Source organism: Hyperolius riggenbachi, chromosome 2 (genome assembly GCF_040937935.1).
Source record: "Hyperolius riggenbachi isolate aHypRig1 chromosome 2, aHypRig1.pri, whole genome shotgun sequence".
Taxonomy (NCBI): Eukaryota; Metazoa; Chordata; class Amphibia; order Anura; family Hyperoliidae; genus Hyperolius; species Hyperolius riggenbachi.
Genome location: NC_090647.1, coordinates 291,163,899 through 291,191,433, shown reverse-complemented (window position 1 = coordinate 291,191,433; position 27,535 = coordinate 291,163,899). Strand labels below are relative to the sequence as shown.

Genomic DNA, 27,535 nt, shown 5'->3' with positions numbered 1-27,535 from the left:
ATCAGAGCTGTGTCATCCACCAGCCAAACCTAGGGAGTTGCCTAGGGCCTGAAGACAGTCTAGGGGCCTGGTGGACACTAGCCGCCACCAAATCTTACTAAAAAAGCCAGTTGATCATGAGTGGTGGGAAAAAACTGCTATCTTGCCTAGGGCCCCGTTTCATCTTAATTATTTTCTGATCTGAATGTAGGGATTAAGGACACAGCAAACACACTTGTAAGGTAAATATTGTGTGGGTTAATCAGCTGTCTGCTGATTAACCCACACATTTCAATCACTAATTACTGCACTGTACTTATTGACAGTAAAAAGAAAACATAACATACTGTATACAGTAACAACATGACCATGGTTATTACTGTGGTGACCTTTGTTTCCATACCAGTTGCCCACTATATAAAAAAAATTGTTTCAATGCAAAACAAATGTTCAATAAATAAAAAAGGATAAAGTATTACCCTATATCTTTATATGTCAGTCTTATCTATTCATTTATGCAAGACTGTATTTTAATCTACATCAGCATCTTTTGTCACATAGCATTGCCATGTAAATTAGCTTTTTTTAACACGTTATTTTCGGTTTCCATGACAACATGTACTGTATACAACACTAGAATTAGAGTAAACAGCAGAATAGACAAAACAGAATGTGCATGGTAATTGCAAACCAACTGGATAAAAACGTGGTCAAGGTCACACTTTAGGCTCTGAATCTAATCGGTGTCAGGAACAGTACATTTGCTAAGTGCAACCAGTAATGAATGTAAAAAATAAAACAAGAACAAAAATGATTGCCTTTTGGTATGTGTTATTCATCAACCAAGAAGTACAAAACAAGTACTGCATATTTGTAATATACTATTTCCTTTCTATGAAAGTGTTCCTGGCCAACAAAGGCAGAAAATGTGCATGCATAGTGGCATCTCTCCCTGTTCGTAACTGGGAAAAACTTTAGCGAGCCTACCTAAAATACTAACTTGAATCACTTAACCCTCCTGGCGGTATGAAAAATTCCGGCAAGAGGCAGCGCGGCAGTTTTTTTTTTAAAATCATGTAGCGAGCCCAGGGCATCCCCCCGCCCGCTTCGATCGCCGATCAGGAAATCCCGTTCAAAGAACGGGATTTCCTGGAGGGCTTCCCCCGTCGCCATGGCAATGGGGCGGGATGACATCACCAACGTCAGCGACGTCGTGACGTCATTGGGAGTCCCGATCCACCCCTCGGCGCTGCCTGGCACTGATTGGCCAGGCAGCGCACGGGGTCTGGGGGGGGGGGCGCGAGCCGCAACGGATAGCGGCGATCGGGCGCGGGGAGGCGGTGATCGGTGTGCTGGCGTAGCTAGCAAAGTCCTAGCTGCGTCCAGCAAAAAAAAATTAAGAAAATCGGCCCAGCAGGGCTGGAGAAAACCTCCTGCGCGGCTTACCCCGAACGTATTACCACCAGGAAGGTTAAAGAACTTAAAGGACTTACGAGGCCAAATTATTAAAAAAAAAGTTAAAAAAGTGAAGTACCTGCATCACTTTAACCACTTCCCGACCGCCGTATGTACAATTGGCGGCCGGGAAGTGCACCCCGCAAGGACCGCCGTATTGACAATTGGCGGCGGTCCTTGTAGGGGCATGGGCGGAGCGATCGCGTCATCAGTGACGCGATCCTCCGCCTCCGCCTGGCGCCGCTCACCCGCCGCAACATCCCGCCGGCCATACGGAAGCGCCGGCGGGATGTTAACCCCGCGATCGCCGCATACAAAGTGTATAATACACTTTGTAATGTTTACAAAGTGTATTATACAGGCTGCCTCCTGCCCTGGTGGTCCCAGTGTCCGAGGGACCACCAGGGCAGGCTGCAGCCACCCTAGTCTGCACCAAGCACACTGATTTTCCCCCCCCCCCTGCCCCAGATCGCCCACAGCACCCATCAGACCCCCCCCTGCCCACCCCCCAGACCCCTGTTTGCACCCAATCACCCCCCTAATCACCCATCAATCACTCCCTGTCACTATCTGTCAACGCTATTTTTTTTTTTATCCCCCACCCTGCTCCCTGCCCCCTCCTGATCACCCCCCACCCCTCAGATTCTCCCCAGACCCCCCCCCCCAGACCACCCCCCCTGTTTACTGTATGCATCTATCCCCCTGATCACCTGTCAATCACCTGTCAATCACCTGTCAATCACCTGTCAATCACCCATCAATCACCCGTCAATCACCCCCTGTCACTGCCACCCATCAGCCAGCCCCTAACCTGCCCCTTGCGGGCAATCTGATCACCCCCCCACACCAATAGATCGCCCGCAGATCCGACATCAGATCACCTCCCAAATCCATTGTTTACATCTATTCTCTCCTCTAAACACACACTAATTACCCATCAATCACCCATCAATCACCCCCTATCACCACCTGTCACTTTTACCTATCAGATCAGACCCTAATCTGCCCCTTGCGGGCACCCAATCACCCGCCCACACGCTCAGATTGCCCTCTGACCCCCCCTTATCAATTCACCAGTGCATTAATTACATCTGTTCTTCCCTGTAATAACCCACTGATCACCTGTCAATCACCTGCCAATCACCTATCACCCATCAATCACCCCCTGTCACTGCCACCCATCAATCAGCCCCTAACCTGCCCCTTGCGGGCAATCTGATCACCCACCCACACCATTAGATCGCCCGCAAACTCGCCGTCAGATTACCTCCCAAATGTATTGTTTACATCTGTTATCTTCTCTAAACACCCACTAATTACCCATCAATCACCCATCAATCACCCCCTATCACCACCTGTCACTGTTACCTATCAGATCAGACCCTAATCTGCCCCTTGCGGGCACCCAATCACCCGCCCACACGCTCAGATTGCCCTCAGACCCCCCCCCTTATCAATTCGCCAGTGCATTAATTACATCTGTCCTTCCCTGTAATAACCCACTGACCACCTGTCAATCACCTGCCAATCACCTATCACCCATCAATCACCCCGTCACTGCCACCCAACAATCAGCCCCTAACCTGCCCCTTGCGGGCAATCTGATCACCCACCCACACCAATAGATCGCCCGCAGATCCGACATCAGATCACCACCAAAGCGCAGCGTTTACATCTATTCTCTCCTCTAAACACCCACTAATTACCCATCAATCACCCCCTATCACCACCTGTCACTGTTACCCATCAGATCAGACCCTAATCTGCCCCTTGCGGGCACCCAATCGCCCGCCTACACGCTCAGATTGCCCTCAGACCCCCCCTTATCAATTCGCCAGTGCAATATTTACATCTGTTCTCCCCTGTAATAACCCACTGATTACCTGTCAATCACCTATCAATCACCCATCAATCACCCCCTGTCACTGCCACCCATCAATCACCCCCTGTCACTTCCACCCATCAATCACCCGCTGTCACTGCCACCCATCAATCAGCCCCTAACCTGCCCCTTGCGGGCAAACTGATCACCCACCCACACCAATAGATCGCCCGCAGATCCGACATCAGATCACCACCCAAGCGCAGTGTTTCCATCTATTCTCTACCCTAAACACCCACTAATTACCCATCAATCACCCCCTGTCACTGCTACCTATCAGATTAGACCCCTATCTGCCCCTAGGGCACTCAATCACCCGCCCACACCCTCAGAATGCCCTCAGACCCCAGCCCTGATCACCTCGCCAGTGCATTGCTTGCATCTATTCCCCCCCTCTAATCACACCTTGAGACACCCATCAATCACCTCCTGTCACCCCCTAGCACACCTACCCATCAGATCAGGCCCCAATTTGCCCCGTGTGGGCTCCTGATCACTCGGCCAATCCCTCAGATCCCCCTCAGACCCCCTTCCGATCACCTCCCCAGTGCATTGATTGCATCTATTTTCCCCTCTAACCACCCCCTGAGACACCCATCAATCACCTCCTGTCACACCCCTAGCACTCCTATCCATCAGATCAGGCCCAATACAACCTGTCATCTAAAAGGCCACCCTGCTTATGACCGGTTCCACAAAATTCGCCCCCTCATAGACCACCTGTCATCAAAATTTGCAGATGCTTATACCCCTGAACAGTCATTTTGAGACATTTGGTTTCCAGACTACTCACGGTTTTGGGCCTGTAAAATGCCAGAGCGGTATAGGAACCCCACAAGTGACCCCATTTTAGAAAAAAAGACACCCTAAGGTATTCTGTTAGGTGTATGACGAGTTCATAGAAGATTTTATTTTTTGTCAAAAGTTAGCGGAAATTAATTTTTATTGGTTTTTTTTCACAAAGTGTCATTTTTCACTAACTTGTGACAAAAAATAAAATCTTCTATGAACTCGCCATACACCTAACGGAATACCTTGGGGTGTCTTCTTTCTAAAATGGGGTCACTTGTGGGGTTCCTATACTGCCCTGGCATTTTAGGGGCCCTAAACCGCGAGGAGTAGTCTAGAAAACAAATGCTTCAAAATGACCTGTGAATAGGACGTTGGGCCCCTTAGCGCACCTAGGCTGCAAAAAATTGTCACACATGTGGTACCGCTGTACTCAGGAAAAGTAGTATAATGTGTTTTGGGGTGTATTTTTACACATACCCATGCTGGATGGGAGAAATTTCTATGTAAATGGACAATTGTGTGTAAAAAAATCAAACAATTGTCATTTACAGAGATATTTCTCCCACTTAGCATGGGTATGTGTAAAAATACACCCCAAAACGCATTATACTACTTCTCCTGAGTACGGCGGTACCACATGTGTGACACTTTTTTACACCCTAAGTACGCTAAGGGGCCCAAAGTCCAATGAGTACCTTTAGGATTTCACAGGTCATTTTGCGACATTTGGTTTCAAGACTACTCCTCACGGTTTAGGGCCCCTAAAATGCCACGGCAGTATAGGAACCCCACAAATGACCCCATTCTAGAAAGAAGACACCCAAAGGTATTCCGTACGGAGTATGGTGAGTTCATAGAAGATTTTATTTTTTGTCACAAGTTAGCGGAAAATGACACTTTGTGAAAAAAAACTATTAAAATCAATTTCCGCTAACTTTTGACAAAAAAATAAAATCTTCTATGAACTCACTATACTCCTAACGGAATACCTTGGGGTGTCTTCTTTCTAAAATGGGGTCATTTGTGGGGTTCCTATACTGCCCTGGCATTTTAGGGGCCCTAAACCGTGAGGAGTAGTCTTGAAACGAAAATGACCTGTGAAATCCTAAAGGTACTCATTGCACTTTGGGCCCCTTAGTGCAGTTAGGGTGCAAAAAAGTGCCACACATGTGGTATCGCCGTACTCGGGAGAAGTAGTATAATGTGTTTTGGGGTGTATTTTTACACATACCCATGCTGGGTGGGAGAAATACCTCTGTAAATGACAATCTTTTGATTTTTTTACACACAATTGTCCATTTACAGAGGTATTTCTCCCACCCAGCATGGGTATGTGTAAAAATACACCCCAAAACACATTGTACTACTTCTCCCGAGTACGGCGATACCACATGTGTGGCACTTTTTTGCACCCTAACTGCGCTAAAGGGCCCAAAGTCCAATGAGTACCTTTAGAATTTCACAGGTCATTTTGAGAAATTTCGTTTCAAGACTACTCCTCACGGTTTAGGGCCCCTAAAATGCCAGGGCAGTATAGGAACCCCACAAATGACCCCATTTTAGAAAGAAGACACCCCAAGGTATTCCGTTAGGAGTATGGTGAGTTCATAGAAGATTTTATTTTTTGTCAAAAGTTAGCGGAAAATGACACTTTGTGAAAAAACACAATTAAAATCAATTTCCGCTAACTTTTGACAAAAAAATAAAATCTTCTATGAACTCACTATACTCCTAACGGAATACCTTGGGGTGTCTTCTTTCTAAAATGGGGTCATTTGTGGGGTTCCTATACTGCCCTGGCATTTTAGGGGCCCTAAACCGTGAGGAGTAGTCTTGAAACGAAATTTCTCAAAATGACCTGTGAAATTCTAAAGGTACTCATTGGACTTTGGGCCCTTTAGCGCAGTTAGGGTGCAAAAAAGTGCCACACATGTGGTATCGCCGTACTCAGGAGAAGTAGTATAATGTGTTTTGTGGTGTATTTTTACACATACCCATGCTGAGTGGGAGAAAGATCTCTGTAAATGGACAATTGTGTGTAAAAAAAATTAACAAATTGTCATTTACAGAGATATTTCTCCCACCCAGCATGGGTATGTGTAAAAATACACCCCAAAACACATTATACTACTTCTCCTGAGTACGGCAATACCACATGTGTGGCACTTTTTTGCACCCTAACTGCGCTAAGGGGTCCAAAGTCCAATGAGCACCTTCAGGCTTTACAGGGGTGCTTACAATTTAGCACCCCCCAAAATGTCAGGACAGTAAACACACCCCACAAATGACCTCATTTTGGAAAGTAGACACTTCAAGGTATTCAGAGAGGAGCATGGTGAGTCCGTGGCAGATTTCATTTTTTTTTGTCGCAAGTTAGAAGAAATGGAAACTTTTTTTTTTTTTTTTTCACAAAGTGTCATTTTCCGCTTACTTGTGACAAAAAATAATATCTTCTATGAACTCACTATGCCTCTCAGTGAATACTTTGGGATGTCTTCTTTCCAAAATGGGGTCATTTGGGGGGTATTTATACTATCCTGGAATTCTAGCCCCTCATGAAACATGACAGAGGGTCAGAAAAGTCAGAGATGCTTGAAAATGGGAAAATTCACTTTTTGCACCATAGTTTGTAAACGCTATAACTTTTACCCAAACCAATAAATATACACTGAATGGGTTTTTTTTTATCAAAAACATGTTTGTCCACATTTTTCGCGCTGCATGTATACAGAAATTTTACTTTATTTGAAAACTGTCAGCACAGAAAGTTAAAAAAATCATTTTTTTGCCAAAATTCATGTCTTTTTTGCTGAATATAATAAAAAGTAAAAATCGCAGGAGCAATCAAATAGCACTAAAAGAAAGCTTTATTAGTGACAAGAAAAGGAGCCAAAATTCATTTAGGTGGTAGGTTGTATGAGCGAGCAATAAACCGTGAAAGCTGCAGTGGTCTGAATGGAAAAAAAGTGGCCGGTCCTTAAGGGGTAGAAAGCCCTAGGTCCTCAAGTGGTTAAAAGACACGGAGGACGTCATCCGCACCCTCCGTGTCATTCCGCCGGGTCCCCAGAGCTCAATAGACCCCCCGGCCTGTCACGACCACAGGGCCCGGGTCGGGCTCTCCTGCCTCTGCCAATATGGCCACCGGAGCTGGCCGCGGCTGCGCAGTCCGCACCTGCCGCGTGTGCGGCTGCGCAGCTCTAGGGCCAACCCCCCGATCCACGCTGCAGTAGCGTGGATCGGGGGGTTGGCCCTAGATCTGCGCAGCCGCACTCGGTACTTCACTTTTTAAACTTTTTTTTAAATAATTTGGCCTCGTAAGTCCTTTAAATCACTTCTTTCTCAGAGCCATTTTGCTCCTGATCTACATAATAGGACTCCATCAAGTCCTGCTGGGTCCTTTGGATCTGACCAGAATCTTATTGTTGGCAAGATGCTCTGCTGCATTTGAGCATTCTCCAATCTCTGTGTGTATGCATTGAGTATGATTAAGGTAAAGAAAGAAGGAGGAGGTGTGTGTGTGTGTGGGGGGGGGGAGGGTTATTAGGGGGTGGGGAGGGTTTGCCATGTCCACGTCATCTGCCTGGATATGTCATTGGAATTTCTAAAGCATAATGAAAGTGAAGAAGTGGTTTACATTTGTCCAGGTATTGGAACTATTTGGTATCTCCACATACATTTTGTTTTATTTTAATAGTCAAAATTTTACCTGTGTAGTGAAGATTTTACCAGTGCACCCAGGAATCCCAACTGTCACAAGTTCAAACTAATTTGGAGGTCTGCCCCACAAATCAAGCAATTCCCCAGGGCCTCCTGGGGAGTTCTCACAGATTTTTGGATGCAATTTACAGTGCCATATGTATATTCTTTGCCTCCATTTAACAGCTTTGGGGCCCGATCCAATTCACTTTTACTCCTACGTTTTCTCCTAGGTGATATTCCATATTCTCCATATGATATTCTCCATAGGTTCACATTATAAATAAAATTCATTTTAAGCCACCCACAAGCAAAAAAATAGAATCATTTCAACAGTGCTTTTTATCTACTTTGTGGTGCTCTTTCAATTGCAGAGTGCACAATTGTTTTAAATAGAAGATGAAAAATGATCTCCTAGGAGAAAACTTAGGAGAAAAAATGCATTGGATCAGGTCCTCAAAGAGGAGCTGTCAGCCATACTATCTCAGAAAAAAACACATATATACTGTAAGTAGATAAATACTTGCTCTACTTACATAGCATATGTATTGCACTGTCCACATTTTGATAGTGATTTTTCTATAGCAAAAAAAAGAGAAAATCCTGCTTAGGATTTTCCATTTTAACTGTGTCTATCTTGAAGCCAATCCTGATGTCATTTCCTCCATTACTCTCCTCTGCCTGATTATGTATGCATTGCCTGCCCTCCTCCCAGAGTCTTCAGGCACTCCTACCCAGCTCTGCAATAGAAAGTGCATTGTCTCAGCATGAGAAATATTGGCCAATCAGAGAGGAACAGAGGTGTGGGAGGGGAAAACAGGAAGGAAAGAGGCTTCAGCCAGTCAGGCTGTATTAGTTAAGTCTGAGAGGAAAGTTAAGAAGCAAAAACAGACAACCCAACATGACCTGCAACTTCCTTTGAGCGGCAAAGTACCAAACAAGAGTCAGGTAAACTGGTGAATGATCATTTATCAACAAGAAAAGTTATTGTGATTTTTAACTTTTGGATTGCCTGGTTAGCATCCTTATTACTTGTTTACCAGAAACAAATAAAGATCTGATTGATTTGTATTTTATACCTGTTACACTTTAATGTGGTTTTCCCCTTCTATATTTAGACCCACACTCTCTTTCATTCCATCTTCTACAGTAGCTTCTATCTTGTAATAACAGGCTTTAGTTCAAAAAAAAAGTCACTGTTCTATCTGCAAGTTACCCTGCATGTGCAGCAGCCTCCTCTATTCTACGTGCAACTCACTCTTTTTTAATGATTGTTACTAATACAAATCCGTCTGTCTAGATTAGATATTAACTTTCAGCATAGTTCCTCTTGACAAGAGTACCTTGCAAATGTTGTTTACTTTCTGACAAATGATCTTGGAGGTTGTGTTATACAAAGGATTTGGACTAGCCCATATTCCCATGGGTGATTCTACTTACTTGACCAGCAGTTGCTTGGACCAATTGCTAACATTGTGTGTAAATAAGTAAGAAGTCCGGCTGTCATCTTTGTATAGATCATTTCCAGGAAGTGTTTAACCATTTCAGCCCACGGGTATTTTTCATTTTATGCATCAGAGCAATTTTCACCTCCCATTCTTTCACCAATAACTTTATCACTAATTATCACAATGAATTGATCTATATCATGTTTTTTCCACCACCAATTAGGCTTTCTTTGGGTGGTACATTTTGCTAAGAATTATTTTCTTCTAAATGCATTTTAACAGGAGTATTAAGAGAACAATGGAAAAAAATGCATTATTTCTCAGTTTTCGGCCATTATAGCTTTAAAATAATACATGCTACCATAATTAAAATCTATGTATTTTAATTGCCAATTTGTCCTAGTTATTACACTATTTAAATTATGTCTCTATCACAATGTATGGCGCCAATATTTTATTTGGAAATAAAGGTGCATTTTTTCAGTTTTGCGTCCATCACTATTTACAGGCTTATAATTTAAATGTTCGCAATATACCCTCTTCACATGCATATTAAAAAAGTTCAGACCCTTAGGTACCCATTTATGTTTTTTTTTACAACAGTTTAAACAGTTTTAAATGTAATAATTTGGGTTTACTTTATTAAAAAATGTATGTAGATGTAGTTTTACTATTTGTCAGTGAGATTTTTTTTTTAGCCCTGGAAGTAAAGTGCTCGCTTCCAGGAAGCATATAGAGGGCGGGAAATGTTTTTTTTTTTTTTTCAGAAAGACCGTGGCCTCTATGGGCCTGTTCACAGTACTGCGCTGTAACTGATAACATTATTCTAACTCGCTGCATGCAGGCTTTGTATTAAAGTGTATGTCCAGTCTCCCTTGCAGTTCACACTGACCTGACCGCTGTTGAGCTAGCCTTATAGAGAGTACTTAGAAAATGAACAGGTGCAATATCGACTACAGAAAGTTATTTTACCTTCTCATAACAGGTACATTTTAATACATTTCAGTCATTACTTCTGAGAAGGTAAGCTAAGCTTTCATAGTCAATAGGAAGCATCTTCTTTTTCTAGCATTCTAAAAGCATCCTTTTGAGGGGCATATTTAGTAATTAAACCTCAAACCCACACACCCCTCAAAGGCCCAAAAAGAACTAAAGTTATCAGCGCCTAAAAAAGAGTGACCAAAATAGAAAATAAGTCCTTTCATTGGTTGTCAGTTGGACAAGCCAGTCTTGTGAGGATCCCTTTGATTACAACATTGCCTTGCCAAATAATAAGGGTAATATTAACCACTTGCCGACCGCACGCTTATACCGTGCGTCGGCAAAGTGGCAGCTGCAGGACCAGGGACGCAGTACTGCGTCGCCAGCTGCAGGCTGTTTAATCAGGAAGCAGCCGCTCGCGCGAGCGGCTGCTTCCTGTCAATTCACGGCGGGGGGCTCCGTGAATAGCCTGCGGGCCGCCGATGGCGGCTCGCAGGCTAAATGTAAACACAAGCGGAAATAATCCGCTTTGTTTACATTGTACGGCGCTGCTGCGCAGCAGCGCCGTAAGGCAGATCGGCGATCCCCGGCCAATCAGCGGCCGGGGATCGCCGCCATGTGACAGGGGACGTCCTGTCACTGGCTGCACAGGACGGATAGCGTCCTGTGCAGCCCGGATCACCGGGGAGGGGACAGGTAGGAGAGGGAGGGGGGAATTTCGCCGCGGAGGGGGGCTTTGAGGTGCCCCCCCCCCGCTAAATGCCTGCACGCAGGAGCGATCAGACCCCCCCTGCACATCATCCCCATAGGGGGGAAAAAAGGGGGGCGATCTGATCGCTCTGTGTGCCCTCTGATCTGTGCTGGGGACTGCAGAGCCCACCCAGCACAGATCACATAAATCAGCGCTGGTCCTTAAGGGGGGGTAAAGGGTGGGTCATCAAGTGGTTAATACCAGGTATGGCTCCCTGGATTTGCTTTTTTGTCTCGTTATAGAGAGTAAAGAATCTCCAGCTAGTGTTTATATTAAATCAAAAAAAGCCATGATGTTGCCAGGGACAGAAACTGGGAGAGACTATACTGTATACAATTGGGACACAGACATCATTAAACCCGCTCAATTATTTCTAAAATCTATCCACATTCAAGAAACAAAAAGCAACTAGTATTGGGCTTTAAAGGACCACTTTCGCGAAACATGTAAAATTTAAAATACATTTGTACACATAAATATAAGAAGGACATTTCTCCTAAAGTAAAGTGAGCTATAAATTATTTTTCTGCTATGTTGTTGTCATATACAGTAGGCAGTAAAAATCTGACAGAACTGACAGATTTTGGACTAGTCCAATCCCTCATGGGAGAGTCTCAGTATTTACTTCATTCTTTGCAAAAATACTCCCTGGAAGGGATCTATACAAAGATGCAGGCTGCCCCCCCCTCCCCTCACCTCTTTGCCCACTATTTTGGCAGTTGGACAGAGCAACTGCCGCTCAGGAAGTCCTTTTGAAAACAAAGAAAACCCTGAGGCTCCCCCATGAGGAGATGGACTGGTCCAAATCTGTCAGTCCTGTCAGAATTTTACTATGTACTGTAAGTGACAGAAACATAGGAGAAAATTAATTCATAGTTCATTTTTCTCTGAGGCTAATGTACATTTTACACATATGCAAACATACAAATTTAAACTGGTCCTTTAATGTTTCTATTATTTTGGCAATAAACCGGAGGTTTGATCGATGCTGTTGTGTTGCCAATGTAGTCCTGCTGCTCAGATAAATGGTAGCCCAACAGATTAAGTGCACTTAAACCCCTAAAAAATAAAGGGTGTCCTAAAACGCAGTGCCAGTTTACAAGCGAGAATTACAGTAGGTCCGCCATCAGGACTGAAGTGCTTTTAGATAAGTTGCAGGAGATTGAATGACCTTTTGTTTCACTTCAAAAATCTGTTTTGCATAGCAAAATATATGTTTTTAGTAGAAAAAGGTAAATGAACTAAATTGCAGAAAATAGTTTTATTTTCCATTATACTTAGTCCTATCCACTTTTTTTTACTTTTAAATGGCTTCATTCTGCATATCAATGAAATCTGGGTATGCATTTTATACTTTCTAAAATGCTGGTTAGGCTTATAAAATGCTCTTTAGGTAGAATCAAATCAGTGGGTAAAATGAAATTACAGACCAGTGAACCATACCTGCCAATTTCCCTCTGCTTTGCAAGATCAGCATTCACCTTTTGTGTTCCTATTTGCAGCAACGACTACATCTAATCTGCGATTTACAATTTTAGAAGAATTGTGCTTATTGCATATTGCTGGCAAAGTGATTCCCAGGGAAGTGTCCATCACGGGAATCACACTTTGAAGGCTAGACTGTAAAAAACAATGTTCAAACTAATGTGAGATAATTAAAGATGATGAGGACAGAAGGTGTGATGCCTACAGCAATAAATCATTTATTATTATTTTTTAAGTAAAGTAGAAAATGAAAACAAACGTGAATGATTACAAGATTTATAAACCACTATCGCTATTAGCTACATCGCTGCCTTCTGATCAATTTTCCTTCATTTCAGCAGTTTATACGTAAGTTATAAAAAGGAGATAAGATAGTAATGAGCACTTTCTGCAGTTTAATTTTTGACACCTTTATCAATTTAAAGGAAACCAAAGACTACCTAAAAGAAAAAATGTATACATCCCTGGGGTTTTCTCCAGCCCGCTTCAGGCTGATTGGTCCCTCGCCATCTCCCCAGGCCGCCTGGATCCTCTGCTAGGTGGCCCAGTAATTTCTGGTGGATGGGGCATTCTGCACATGCACAGCGCGGGCGTGCGGGAGCCCCATCACACTCCCATTGCATGCCTGCCTATCGGAGGATCCATGCGGCCTGGGAAAATGGCAAGGGACCAATCGGCCTGAAGGGGGCTGTAGAAAGCCCCAGGTATGCATAATTTTGTTTATTTTGCTTGTCTCAGATACACTGTAAGAGCAAATATTCTTAAGGCGACCATACATGGTTTGATCTTGCAAGCAATTAACTACTCTCCAGTCAGAAATGCAGTTGTAATTCCCTTACCTCCATTTACAACTTGATCTGTTAAAATTTGATTAGGATACCCCTGCTAGCTTTGTACCGTTCAATGCAATACAAAGTTATTAATCCTCCACCACTCCACCCCCAGCCCATTCAACCAAAATTTAGAAAAGTGAATCCCCCACACCCTAATGGACTGTATAACCCAACCACCTATATCCTTCCCTACCTCAACTGCCCTGGCCACAACTAGCCACCACCCACACAAAGCCGCCACCCATAGGTCCTTCTGTGTCCATGCACATTTACTACCTTTGGTTAGTGTATAAGATATCGGGAGGCATATAATAACCAATATGAACATAGTGCTGGGGATTTTTTTGTCTATATCCTTTGAGGTAAGGAAGCCACTTAAAGAGGAACTTCAGCAAAATGGGGGAAAAATGAATCGATACATTGTAAAGTGAGAAGTTAAAAAACAGAAGAGAGATCAAGAAATGATCGATATTCACCATGTAATTTGTTCATATTGTTTGATCCACAATCAGCCTGCATGTAATCATCTTTACTACTGGCAGACATGAAAAAAACAGACATCACCAACTGCAATTATCTATAACCACAACCCATAACAATGTGATAGGCTAAAAGGTCGTTTTTCTTTTTTATAGATATACATATGCACAGAGGGAGATACTGGTGGCTTGGAAGTTGGAAACAGCTGATATTTCCCACAATGCAACAAGGTTCACAGACAGGAAACAGTTGGGACATAAGACCTTACACCACACTGTGGGAGGGGTTCCAATATCAGCCATACAGATCCCCAACCTTTCCCCCCTCCCCCCAATGATCTGTTTGAGAACAGGTAAAGATTTCACATGAGAAAGGGGGTAACAGCTACTAATTGGGATGAAGTTCAATCCTTGGTTACAGTTCCTCTTTAAATTAGCGGTGAAATGTTTTCTAGAATATTCTAAACGATTCCAGTACTCTAGTGACATTTCTGTTATTTCTTAATTCCATACTGTATATTTCAAATATACTATTCTCTGGATAAAAGAGAATTTTCATACACATACTTTATACAGTATACAAGGTGTGAACAATCTTTTACTATCAATAAATGATATGAAAACATTTCCTAAGCGGCAGAGAAGCTGCAATGTTTGACATTCGCTATCAGCCTCCTGCTCAGTGTAAAGCTGCTCAGTTAATCCAGAGGTAGCAATAATATCACAGTTGATAGCTTTGTTATATGGGATTCCTGAGCAGAAAAACAACGGTGCTAGCAAACATTTCTCCTCGTTATGTTCTCCTCATCTATTATACTCTGTTTATCACCGCACACATCTATTGTAACGTTAGGAAAATCTCTGCAATACACACCCGTTTATTTAAATACTGATAGAAGGGTTAGAGTTCTTTTTAACCTGTTATTTATCTGCGGAAAGTGTTACTAATAAAACAACTGAATAACAAGCATCTTAAAAGTTCCCCTGCTATAAAGGGAATCCTGCCGTGGGCAGCAGAGCAAGCTAGGAGGAGTCTCTCTATAGCAAGGTTACTTTCATGCTCAGCAAAATGTCTCTTATTCAGATTATAGTTTTAGCACCAGAAGCACATTAAATATACAGATATTTAAAAGCAGTATTGCTGCATGAGCAACATTGTGTCTACAGTCGCTGCATAGTGTGCAGTGGCTGGATAGTGTACTGGTTAAAGTGAAACTCCGGACTAAAAATCTACTCAGCAGAACTGAAAAGGCTTGGTGTTTCTTTAACAGTTTCACAGCATCAGAACTTTGTTTTTCTTACCAAAGCATCATTTTTAGCTGCATTTTTAGCTAAGCTCCACCCATCAAAGAAAACTGCCCGGGCTTTTTTTCCCTGATGCTGTGCAAATCATAATGGGATTTCCTATGTTGTTATTCATGTTGCCTAGCAACTGGGAGGGGTGATCAGGACACAGTACAGTTGGAACTGTGTCTCATGCTCCCTGTGACCTCCTTTCAACCAAAAAGATGTCTGCCCTCATGAAATCAAACATTTGCCTGTTCTTTTAAAACAGGGTGGATAAGAGATTATATTACCTATCTATTTTAATTAACATAACTAATGTAACTTAATGACAGTATGTTTAGGCTGGAGTTCCTATTTAAGGGCTATTCCTTTGACACGTGACCAGGGGTCAAATCTCAGCTCTTTCTGTTCAGTAAGCCTGCACCTTTTAAGTAAAGGGTCTTTGGGCTAGACTCCATAACACTGTTACTGCCTATAGAGTGCATCCTAGTGGCTGCAACTTTTCTAAGCTCAAATCGCTGGTAAAAGCTCTTCAAAATCACAGTATAAATTGCTCAGCGCTGGCGATTTATAATGTGAACAAAGCCTTAGAGTCCGCCTGGAGAAAAGTGCAATATTCTGGCCCATATGCAATTCACTTTTTCTCCTGAGTTTTCTCCTAGGTGATATTTTCTCACCTTGTCATAAAATGATTTTTAGACCACCAACAAGGAGGAAAATACTCAAAATAATTTTGATAGAACTTTTTCACTAATGTTTAAGTACTTTTCCAATTGTAAAATGCTATTGTTATTTGCAAGAGTTCATAAAAAGTATCTCCTAGAAGATAACTCAGGTGAAAAAGCGAATTGCATATGGGCCTGGGTGTCTTGTCTTGTCTACAGGTTCAGTTTGATTCCCAACTAACACATCGGGCTTGATTCACTAAAGGGTGCTAACACAGTTAGCACGCCTAAAAGCTTTGCACGTGCAAACTAGGGTGCTAAGTAGTTTGCACATCAAAGTTGTTACTGTTCACGTGCTATTTTAGCGCACTACTTCACGTGCAAAATCAGCTGCTTCGCGTGCAAAGTATGCTTATCACACTACTTAGCACGCGAAGCGGCTGATTTTGCATGCAAAGTAGTGCGCATAAAACTTTACGCGCGCAAAACTTTATGCACGCTAAACTTTACGTGCGCAAACTCTTACGCGTGCAAAGAGGCAGTTTGTATGTGATAAGCGGCTTTTCACTGGCGTGCTAACACTTAGCACGCTTTTGTGAATCCAGCCCCATGTTGCTTGCAATGTGTGCTAGATTGGAACGATTGCTGTGCTGAGAGGAAAGAACAGGGGTACAACTACAAGTCAGTTTTGATGCCACATCAATGAACACAAGCAATATTCATTTAAAATATCCTTAGCCTTTAATATATCTAATACTTACCATAATCATTACAATAAAATAATCCAGGTTCTAACATAACCTTTTCCTAGAAACGACTTTGACTCCTCTACTAGCGCCAGGCTTCTCCCATACTGTACATTCTCTACTCACTGCTGGTAGCACTTGCATTATGTGTGTCCTACCCTCATCATCACCCTGTACACATTTAACATTTCTTACCTCGCAAAACCCCACTTATATTAGGCATCTCCCTTCTTAAAGTGGACATGAACTCTTGCACAAGACAGAAGGAAAGCATAGATAAATGCACCCTGTATGTAATTGGAGTGTCTAGCCTGTCTAATTCCCGCCCATGTGTGACTAAGCACAAGTTGTAATTTGATCCCTCAGCTGTGTCAGCCACGGCAGAGAGTTAATGGGTAAACCTAGGATGTTAACAATATGTCTGCTTCCATGAAAGCAGGAAGTAGTCGAACTGCAGATTTATTGTAGGATTTGTATCAGCTGTAACAAAGAAATGTTCTCTTTAAAGGTTATTATGCAGTTGCTTATCGTTTTGAGCAGAGAGGAAGTTCTGAGTTCAGGTCCGCTTTAATCACTACTGACATCCCTGCTAGGCCCCAAGCACATTATATATTCCCCTACCCCTCCCTCATCTTCCAAAGGCCACTTACAATATGCATCTCATCTTCTTATTGCCCCCATTCCCCAATTCCCACTTGCAATATACATCTCTCTACCCTTTCCTTCATGGCATGCATGAACATGCGCCTTACTCTCAAGGACTCCCTCTCACTATGCATACCTGGGCCCACTCTTACTGTACACCACTTACTCCTTTCCAACTTCCCACTTTACTCTGCATACCCCAGGTCAATGGAGAAGGGAATTTCTCAGACCTTTAGAAGGGGATGTACAGGTACTGGGGTACTTGCTCCTATCCTAACCACCTTTACTCATGGATCATATCCCTGCATCAACCTGCCATAAACACAGCAGTGACAGCTCCTGATTACGCCCCCCCCCCCCCCCCCCGCATACTTCACAGTCCCTTATAATAGTGTCATCTCTTGATTGCAAGCATCTATCCCTAGTAGTGGCAGCTTACCCACTTTTGCTTATTCCTCCACCCTCCGACCCAGAACAGAAATGTTTTTCCTTCCAAGAGATGTAGGAGCAGGTCACCCCATACAAGACTCCTCATGTCATGAGAACCCATTCAACAACTCTGGCTATAATGTGATATTACCAAGGGGAGGAGTGCAAATTCCAACCACTTAATAACAGACCATTATACTTCTCTGAAAATGCTTTAGTAATTCAAGTCCAGAGTCATTTAAACATACAAAAACATATTTGACTATGTACTGCAATACTGCTTTAGTTGGAAAAACAATTGTTTAGAATACATTGAGGTGCTCTGATATATGGAGGCAGTACTTAAATAAATAGAGCTGAAGGTAGCCATCTACATCTTGTATTAGTTCTTGCAGATTAAATGTATGCCCAGTAACGCTGCTTATCAAATAGTCTTCGTTGTTAAAATAGCTGCACTACATCTATAATTATATCTCGCTACGGTACAAATTAAATCTTCAAGAGCTCATAAAATGAACAGAGCTAGCATTCAGTGATACTGTAGCAAATACTGGTAAATGCATAAACTAAACTGCACAAAGGGATCATTTGTAACAACCTTTTTGTATTTCCCCTCCTATGGCTTTAAAGGACAACTGTAATGAGAGGGATATGGAGATTGCTATATTTATTTCCTTTTAAATAATACCAGTTGCCTGCTCCTGATCCTCCACCTCTAATACTTTTAGCCATAGTCCCTGAACAAACATGCAGCAGATCAGGTGTTTCTGACATTATTTTCAGTTCTGACAAGATAAGCTTCATACTTGTTTCAGATGTGTGACTTAGACACTACTGCAGCCAAATACATCAGCACAGGTCTGCCAGGCAATTGGTGTTGCTTAAAAATAAATATGGCAGCCTCCATATCCACCTTCTTACAATTGTCCTTTAAGTTTTTACAGCAAAACTTACCTTTCTTCGGATCTGTTTGGTTTCAGTCCATCTGGCAAACTCTGAGTCCTTTTCCAGATCCTATAGCATACTTGATCAAAGTCATCTGGTGGTGCATCCTTATGAATCCAAATGTATCTAGGAAAAGGGCCTAGAGGTGGCATCAGTTTAGTAACGTTTGCTTCATTCTTTTTCATTTTGGCAAAAAATCCCAGCTCTACTGCTGAAGAGTCTTGGTTTCCCACTTTTCTCTCCACGCTGGTAGTTATAAAACAGCAGTTTGCTCAACTGTCACTAGTGCAACTGTCTCCTGACAAACAGATGTCTAGCAGTGCACAGTGCAGGCAAACCTATAGGCAGGCTAGCTCCGATTGTGCGCGTTTTTTTAAAATGGCACGATTCCACAGGCTATGGAAGTCAATAGCCTCACTCAGGAAATACTCGTTGTGACCATTTGTTCGCGTTTTACGTTCACAATTTTCCACGCGCTTTTAAAACGCATAGCTTTCCATTTCTTTTTCTATACGATGTGCACGTTTACAATTACAGTATATACCACCGCAAACTAAAAACCGCAGAATACTTGAGGCAAAACATTAGCAAAAAATGCAGTCACAAAAGCCAATGGGAACCTGGGAATTGCAGGGGAAAACAGCCCAGCAAGTGTATTCCCCCTATAGGTGCCCACTAATGATACAATCACTTTTTGTCCATTCTTACCGCCTCTATGTGTTTTGATGGAGAAGAGAACCTATTAAAAGTTAATATATATTAATATTCAAAGTATACGTACTCAGTTTACTCTTCTATATGGATTTGTTAAGATCTGACAAAACAATGTTGTATCATTAGTGGCCACCTTCAGATTTTACTTCTTAAGGTGCCCTTTATTAATGGTGTGATTTATTATTGGTGTTATGTGTTTAGTAAACAATCATATTATCGATAAGGTCATTCAGGTTGGAAGAAAAGATAATATTTAACCACTTGAGGACCGCCCCCAGCCGCCGGCGACTGGCCCCCCCCCCCTCACGCTGTAACCCGCCGGCCGTTCGGAAGCGCCGGCAGGTTACTAGCACCCGGGTCGCCGCATGACACGCGTATAATATAGGCTTTGTAATGTATACAAAGCCTATTATACAGGCTGCCGCCTGCCCTGGTGGTCCCAGTGTCCGAGGGACAACCAGGGCAGGCTGCAGCCACCCTAGTCTGCACCCAAGCACACTGATCCCCCCCCCTGCCCCCTGATCGGCCACAGCACCCCTCAGACCCCCCCCCTGCCCACCCCCCAGACCACTGTTTGCACCCAGTCACCCCCCTAATCACCCATCAATCACTCCCTGTCACTATCTGTCAACGCTATTTTTTTTTAACCCTAAACTGCCCCCTGCTCCCTCCTGATCACCTTCCCACCCCTCAGATTCTCCCCAGACCCCCCCCCCCCCTGTGTACTGTATGCCTCTATCCCCCCTGTAATAACCCACTGATCACCTGTCAATCACCTGTCAATCACCCATCAATCACCCCCTGTCACTGGCACCCATCAATCAGCCCCTAACCTGCCCCTTGCGGGCAATCTGATCACCCACCCACACCAATAGATCGCCTGCAGATCCGACATCAGATCACCTCCCAAGTGCAGTGTTTACATCTGTTCTCTCCTCTAAACACCCACTGATTACCCATCAATCACCCCCTATCACCACCTGTCACTGTTACCCATCAGATTAGACCCTAATCTGCCCCTTGCGGGCACCCAATCACCCGCCTACATGCTCAGATTGCCCTCAGACCCCCCCCTTATCAATTCGCCAGTGCAATATTTACATCTGTTCTTCCCTGTAATAACCCACTGATCACCTGTAACTCACCCATCAATCACCCCCTGTCACTGCCACCCATCAATCTCCCCCTTTCACTGCCACCCATCAATCACCCCCTGTCACTGCCACCCATCAATCAGCCCCTAACCTGCCCCTTGCGGGCAATCTGATCACCCACCCACACCAATAGATCGCCCGCAGATCCGACATCTGATCACCTCCCAAGTGCAGTGTTTACATCTGTTCTCTACCCTAAACACCCACTAATTACCCATCAATCACCCATCAATCACCCCCTATCACCACCTGTCACTGTTACCCATCAGATCAGACCCTAATCTGCCCCTTGCGGGCACCCAATCACCCGCCTACACGCTCAGATTACCCTCAGACCCCCCCTTATCAATTAGCCAGTGCAATATTTACATCTGTTCTTCCCTATAATAGATAATCCAGACTACTCACGGTTTTGGGCCTGTAAAATGCCAGGGCAGTATAGGAACCCCACAAGTGACCTTATTTTAGAAAGAAGACACCCCAAGGTATTCTGTTAGGTGTATGGTGAGTTCATAGAAGATTTTATTTTTTGTCACAAGTTAGTGAAAAATGACACTTTGTGAAAAAAACAATAAAAATCAATTTCCGCTAACTTTTGACAAAAAATAAAATGTTCTATGAACTTGTCATACACCTAACAGAATACCTTGGGGTGTCTTTTTTCTAAAAAGGGGTTCACTTGTGGGGTTCCTATACTGCCCTGGCATTTTAGGGGCCCTAAACCATGAGGAGTAGTCTAGAAAACAAATGCCTCAAAATGACCTGTGAATAGGACGTTTGGCCCCTTAGCGCACCTAGGCTGCAAAAAAGTGTCACACATGTGGTATTGCCGTACTCAGGAGAAGTAGTATAATGTGTTTTGTGGTGTATTTTTACACATACCCATGCTGGGTGGGAGAAATCTCTCTGTAAATGGACAATTGTGTGTAAAAAAAATCAAAAATGTGTCATTTACAGAGATATTTCTCCCACCCAGCATGGTTATATGTAAAAATACACCACAAAACACATTATACTACTTCTCCTGAGTATGGCGATACCACATGTGTGACACTTTTTTTGCAGCCTAACTGTGCTAAGGGGCCCAAAGTCCAATGAGTACCTTTAGGATTTCACAAGTCATTTTGAGATATTTGGGTTCAAGACTACTCTTCACAGTTTAGGGCCCCTAAAATGCCAGGGCAGTATAGGAACCCCACAAGTGACCCCATTTTAGAAAGAAGACACCCCAAGGTATTCTGTTAGGTGTATGATGAGTTCATAGAAGATTTTATTTTTTGTCACAAGTTAGCGGAATTGATTTGTATTGTTTTTTTTTCACAAAGTGTCATTTTCCGCTAACTTGTGACAAAAAATAAAATCTTTTATGAACTCACCATACTCCTAACAGAATACCTTGGGGTGTCTTCTTTCTAAAATGGGGTCACTTGTGGGGTTCCTATACTGCCCTGGCATTTTAGGGGCCCTAAACCGCGATGAGTAGTCTAGAATCCAAATGCCTCAAAATGACCTGTGAATAGGACGTTAGGCCCCTTAGCGCACCTAGGTTGCAAAAAAGTGTCACACATGTGGTATCGCCGTACTCAGAAGAAGTAGTATAATGTGTTTTGGGGTGTATTTTTATACATACCCATGCTGGGTGGGAGAAATCTCTCTGTAAATGGACAATTGTGTGTAAAAAAAAATCAAAAAATTGTCATTTACAGAGATATTTCTCCCACCCAGCATCTGTATGTGTAAAAATACACCACAAAACACATTATACTACTTCTCCTGAGTACGGCGGTACCACATGTGTGGCACTTTTTTGCACCCTAAGTGCGCTAAGGGGCCCAAAGTCCAATGAGTACCTTTGTGAAAAACACTTTGTGAAAAAAAACAATTAAAATCAATTTCCGCTAACTTGTGACAAAAAAAAAATCTTCTATGAACTCACCAACGGAATACCCTGGGGTGTCTTTCTATTTGTGGGGTTCCTATACTGCCCCGGCATTTTAGGGGCCCTAAATAGAGTTGGGCCGAACCTCCGATTTTAGGTTCGCGAACCTGGTTCGCGAACTTCCGCGGAAGGTTCGGTTCGCGTTAAAGTTCGCGAACCGCAATAGACTTCAATGGGGATGCGAACTTTGAAAAAAAAAATAATTATGCTGGCCACAAAAGTGATGGAAAAGATGTTTCAAGGGGTCTAACACCTGGAGGGGGGCATGGCGGAGTGGGATACATGCCAAAAGTCCCCGGGAAAAATCTGGATTTGACGCAAAGCAGCGTTTTAAGGGCAGAAATCACATTGAATGCTAAATGACAGGCCTAAAGTGCTTTCAAACATCTTGCATGTGTATACATCAATCAGGTAGTGTAATTAAGGTACTGCTTCACACTGACACACCAAACTCACCGTGTAACGCACCGCAAACAGCTGTTTGTGTAGTGACGGCCGTGCTGGACTGGTGCGCACCATGGCGAGAGTGCAGGTTTTGGTGGCTTTACAGCCCATATGGTCGCCTGGCTGATGTAGCTGAATGACAGAACAGTAACTGTCCAGCTGATCAAATTTGGTCTGACCACAATGAGGCAACGACCTTATTATCGTGGGTGTGCCCCCCGAGACACTCATCTAGGCGCCGGTCATTGCTTCATTGTGATACGCAAGCCCCTTCACCACGGCAAGGTAATGATCACGAAGGGGAATGGGCGCATGTACATGCCTTTTCTTTTGTTGTTGCAGCTGCCCGCAGTGCAGCCAGAAAAATTAGGCAGTCATGTACACGCACCCAAAAAATTATTACAGCGGCCGCTGCTAGCAGCGGCCTAAAAAATTCAGCAATCCGCCTGGAGTCCCGGACCCTGTTGGTGGTGGCGGAGAAGGTAGTCAAGCGGCCTGCAGGCAGACATGCTGTGTGGAGGGACTGGGAGCGACTTAGTCTTCTTGGGGCAGGCCAGGCAGCCAGTCACACGGCGTGCAGGCAGAGATGCTGTGTGTGCGGGGACTGACTTAGTCTTGGGGCGGGCAGCAGCCCTCCGGGATCCATGCCTAATTCATTTTGATAAAGGTGAGGTACTTAACACTTTTGTGACTTAGGCGACTTCTCTTCTCTGTGACAATGCCTCCAGCTGCGCTGAAGGTCCTTTCTGACAGGACGCTTGCGGCAGGGCAGGAGAGAAGTTGGATGGCAAATTGGGACAGCTCTGGCCACAGGTCAAGCCTGCGCACCCAGTAGTTCAAGGGTTCCTCATCGCTGTTCACAGCAGTGTCTACATCCACACTTAAGGCCAGGTAGTCGGCTACCTGCCGTTCCAGGCGTTGGTGGAGGGTGGATCCGGAAGGGCTACGGCGAGGCGTTGGACTAAAGAAGGTCCGCATGTCCGACATCACCATGAGATCGCTGGAGCGTCCTGTCTTTGACTGCGTGGACACGGGAGGAGGATTAGTGGCAGTGGTACCTTGCTGGCGTTGTGCCGTCACATCACCCTTAAAGGCATTGTAAAGCATAGTTGACAGCTGGTTCTGCATGTGCTGCATCCTTTCCACCTTCCGGTGAGTTGGTAACAGGTCCGCCACTTTGTGCCTGTACCGAGGGTCTAGTAGTGTGGCCACCCAGTACAGCTCATTCCCCTTGAGGTTTTTTATACGGGGGTCCCTCAACAGGCAGGACAGCATAAAAGACGACATCTGCACAAAGTCGGATCCAGTACCCTCCATCTCCTCTTGCTCTTCCTCAGTGACGTCAGGTAAGTCAACCTCCTCCCCCCAGCCGCGAAGAATACCACGGGAAGGTTGAGCAGCACAAGCCCCTTGCGATGCCTGCTGAGGTTGTTCTCCTGCCGCTGTCCCCTCCTCCTCCTCCTCCCCCAAAGAAACACCTTGCTCATCATCCTCTGAGTCTGACTCATCTTCTGCACACGACTTCTCTTCTTCCTCCTCCTCCCCCCTCTGTGCTGCCGCAGGTGTTGAGGAAACAGCTGGGTCTGATGAAAATTGGTCCCATGCCTGTTCCTGCCGTAACGGTTCCTGGTCACGCTCATTCACAGCTTCATCCGCCACTCTACGCACAGCACGCTCCAAGAAGTAAGCGTAGGGAATTAAGTCGCTGATGGTGCCCTCACTGCGGCTCACCAGGTTGGTCACCTCCTCAAACGGCCGCATGAGCCTGCATGCATTTTCCATCAGTGTCCAGTTGTCGGGCCAGAACATCCCCATCTTCCCAGACTGTTTCATTCTACTGTAGTTGTAGAGGTAGTGGGTCACGGCTTTCTTCTGTTCTAGCAGGCGGGAGAACATGAGCAGGGTCGAGTTCCAGCGAGTCGGGCTATCGCAAATGAGGCGTCTCACCGGCATGTTGTTTTTGCGCTGAATTTCCGCAAAGCGTGCCATGGCTGTGTAAGACCGCCTCAAATGCCCACAGAACTTCCTGGCCTGCTTCAGGACATTCGCTAAGCCAGGGTACTTTGCCACAAATCTTTGAACCACTAGATTCATGACATGTGCCATGCAGGGTATGTGTGTCAGCTTCCCCATATGCAAAGCGGCAAGCAGATTGCTGCCGTTGTCGCACACCACGTTGCCTATCTCCAGGTGGTGCGGGGTCAGCCACTCATCCACCTGTTTCTTAAGAGCAGCCAGGAGAGCTGCTCCAGTGTGACTCTCCGCTTTGAGACAAGACATGTCTAAGATGGCGTGACAGCGTCGTACCTGGCATGCAGCATAGGCCCTGCGGAGCTGGGGCTGTGTAGCTGGAGAGGAGAACTGCCACTCAGCCAAGGAGGAGGAGGACAGCGAAGAGCATGTAGCAGGAGGAGAGGAGGTGGCAGGAGGCCTGCCTGCAAGCCGTGGAGGTGTCACAATTTGGTCCGCTGCGCCCTGCTTGCCATCGTTCACCACCAGGTTCACCCAATGGGCTGTGTAGGTAATGTAGCGGCCCTGCCCGTGCTTGGCAGACCAGGCATCCGTGGTCAGGTGTACCCTTGACCCAACGCTCTTCGCAAGAGATGACACCACTTGCCTCTCAACTTCACGGTGCAGTTGGGGTATGGCCTTTCTCGAAAAATAAGTGCGGCCTGGCATCTTCCACTGCGGTGTTCCGATGGCCACAAATTTACGGAAGGCCTCAGAGTCCACCAGCCGGTATGGTAACAGCTGCCGAGCTAACAGTTCCGCCACGCCAGCTGTCAGACGCCGGGCAAGGGGGTGACTAGCCGAAATTGGCTTCTTCCGCTCAAACATTTCCTTCACGGACACCTGACTGCTGCTGTGGGCAGAGGAGCAGGAACCGCTCAAGGGCAGAGGCGGAGTGGAGGAGGGTGCCTGTGAAGGTGCAAGGGAGAAAGCGGCAGAAGCAGATAATGCACCTGATGGAGGAGGAAGAGGAGAAGGAGGGTGGCTTTGCTTTTGTGTGCTGCTGCTGCTTTTGCTCAGGTGGCCATCCCATTGCTGTTTGTGCCTTTTCTCCAGGTGCCTTCGTAAGGCACTTGTCCCTACGTGAGTGTTGGCCTTTCCACGGCTCAATTTTTTTTGGCAGAGCGAACAGATGGCTTTGGTCCGATCTGAGGCACACACATTAAAAAATTTCCACACCGCTGAGCCACCCTGGGATGTGGGCACTATGGGGACCTCAGCAGCTGATGCTGAAGGGCAAGTCGGCTGGCTGTACATAGGTGGCGATACATGGTGCCGGACACTGCCACCAGCTGTTTCTGACGAAGAGCTGCCCCAGCTTCTTTCAGCAACTTCTCTCCTCCTACTACTCTCTGACTCCCCCTCTGAACTGTCCCCCTCTTCATCTCCTCTGGGAACATACAGAGTATCCTTATTATCGTCATCATCGTAATCATCCTGCCCAGCTTCGCTTGCCTCAGACAAATCCAAACTTGCACCATCAGTAGGTCCTTCATCCTCCTTACACGTTACATCCATAATGTTGCCGCGTAACTCAGACATATGAGCTGGTGAAAATTCATCTGGCTGTAACAACAATGGCTGTGCATCAGTGATTTCACCACTAAATAATTCTTGCGAAGTGTCAAATGCAGCGGAAGTGGTGCTAGTAGTAGCGCTGGTGGCTGAGCAAGATGAGGTGTTCTGTGTCGCTAAATACTCAACCACGTCCTGACAATCTTGGGAGGTGATGGGACGTGCCTTCTTCCGAGCACTGTACTGTGGGCCAGGTCCACACGAAATTACATTTACACGACCTCGCGCAGACCTGCCGGGTGGCCTTCCTCTGGCTCTGGCACTACCTCTTCCTCTACCTGTTTTGTCCATATCGGGTATGCACGGAGTGGTATATCACACTGTGTGCACTCACGTAGGTCGGTGGGTTCACTTAACTGCACAGGTATGCGCACTGATGCGGTGGGTTCACTGAACAGGTATGCAGTGGCGGGTCCACTAAACACAACAGGTATGCAGTGGCAGGTTCACTGAACACAACAGGTATGCAGTGGCGGGTTCACTGAACAGGTATACAGTGGCGGGTCCACTGAACAGAACAGGTATGCAGTGGTGGGTTCACAGCACAGGTATGCAGTGGTGGGTTCACTAAACAGAACAGGTATACAGTGGCGGGTTCACAGAACAGGTATGCAGTGGCAGGTCCACTGAACAGAACAGGTATGCAGTGGCGGGTTCACTAAACAGAACAGGTATACAGTGGTGGGTTCACAGCACAGGTATACAGTGGCGGGTCCACTGAACAGAACAGGTATGCAGTGGCAGGTTCACTGAACACAACAGGTATGCAGTGGCGGGTTCACTGAACAGGTATACAGTGGCGGGTCCACTGAACAGAACAGGTATGCAGTGGTGGGTTCACAGCACAGGTATACAGTGGCGAGTCCACTGAACAGAACAGGTATGCAGTGGCAGGTTCACTGAACACAACAGGTATGCAGTGGCGGGTTCACTGAACAGGTATGCAGTGGCAGGTCCACTGAACAGAACAGGTATACAGTGGCGGGTTCACAGAACAGGTATGCAGTGGCAGGTCCACTGAACAGAACAGGTATACAGTGGCGGGTTCACAGAACAGGTATGCAGTGGCAGGTCCACTGAACAGAACAGGTATGCAGTGGCGGGTTCACTAAACAGAACAGGTATACAGTGGTGGGTTCACAGCACAGGTATACAATGGCGGGTCCACTGAACAGAACAGGTATGCAGTGGCAGGTTCACT

General features: G+C 45.1%; 1 protein-coding gene across 1 annotated transcript in view; it reads right to left on the bottom strand.

Annotated features, from left to right (window-relative positions):
- C2H1orf94 (chromosome 2 C1orf94 homolog) overlaps positions 1 to 18,760 on the bottom strand; it is a 176,259-nt gene extending 157,499 nt beyond the window's left edge. Inside the window, exon 1 of the mRNA XM_068265408.1 lies at positions 18,508 to 18,760. Within this exon, the coding sequence (XP_068121509.1) occupies positions 18,508 to 18,683 (176 nt within the window). The 5' untranslated portion in view covers positions 18,684 to 18,760. The remainder of the gene's footprint in view (positions 1 to 18,507) is intronic.
- Positions 18,761 to 27,535: the final 8,775 nt, after the last annotated feature.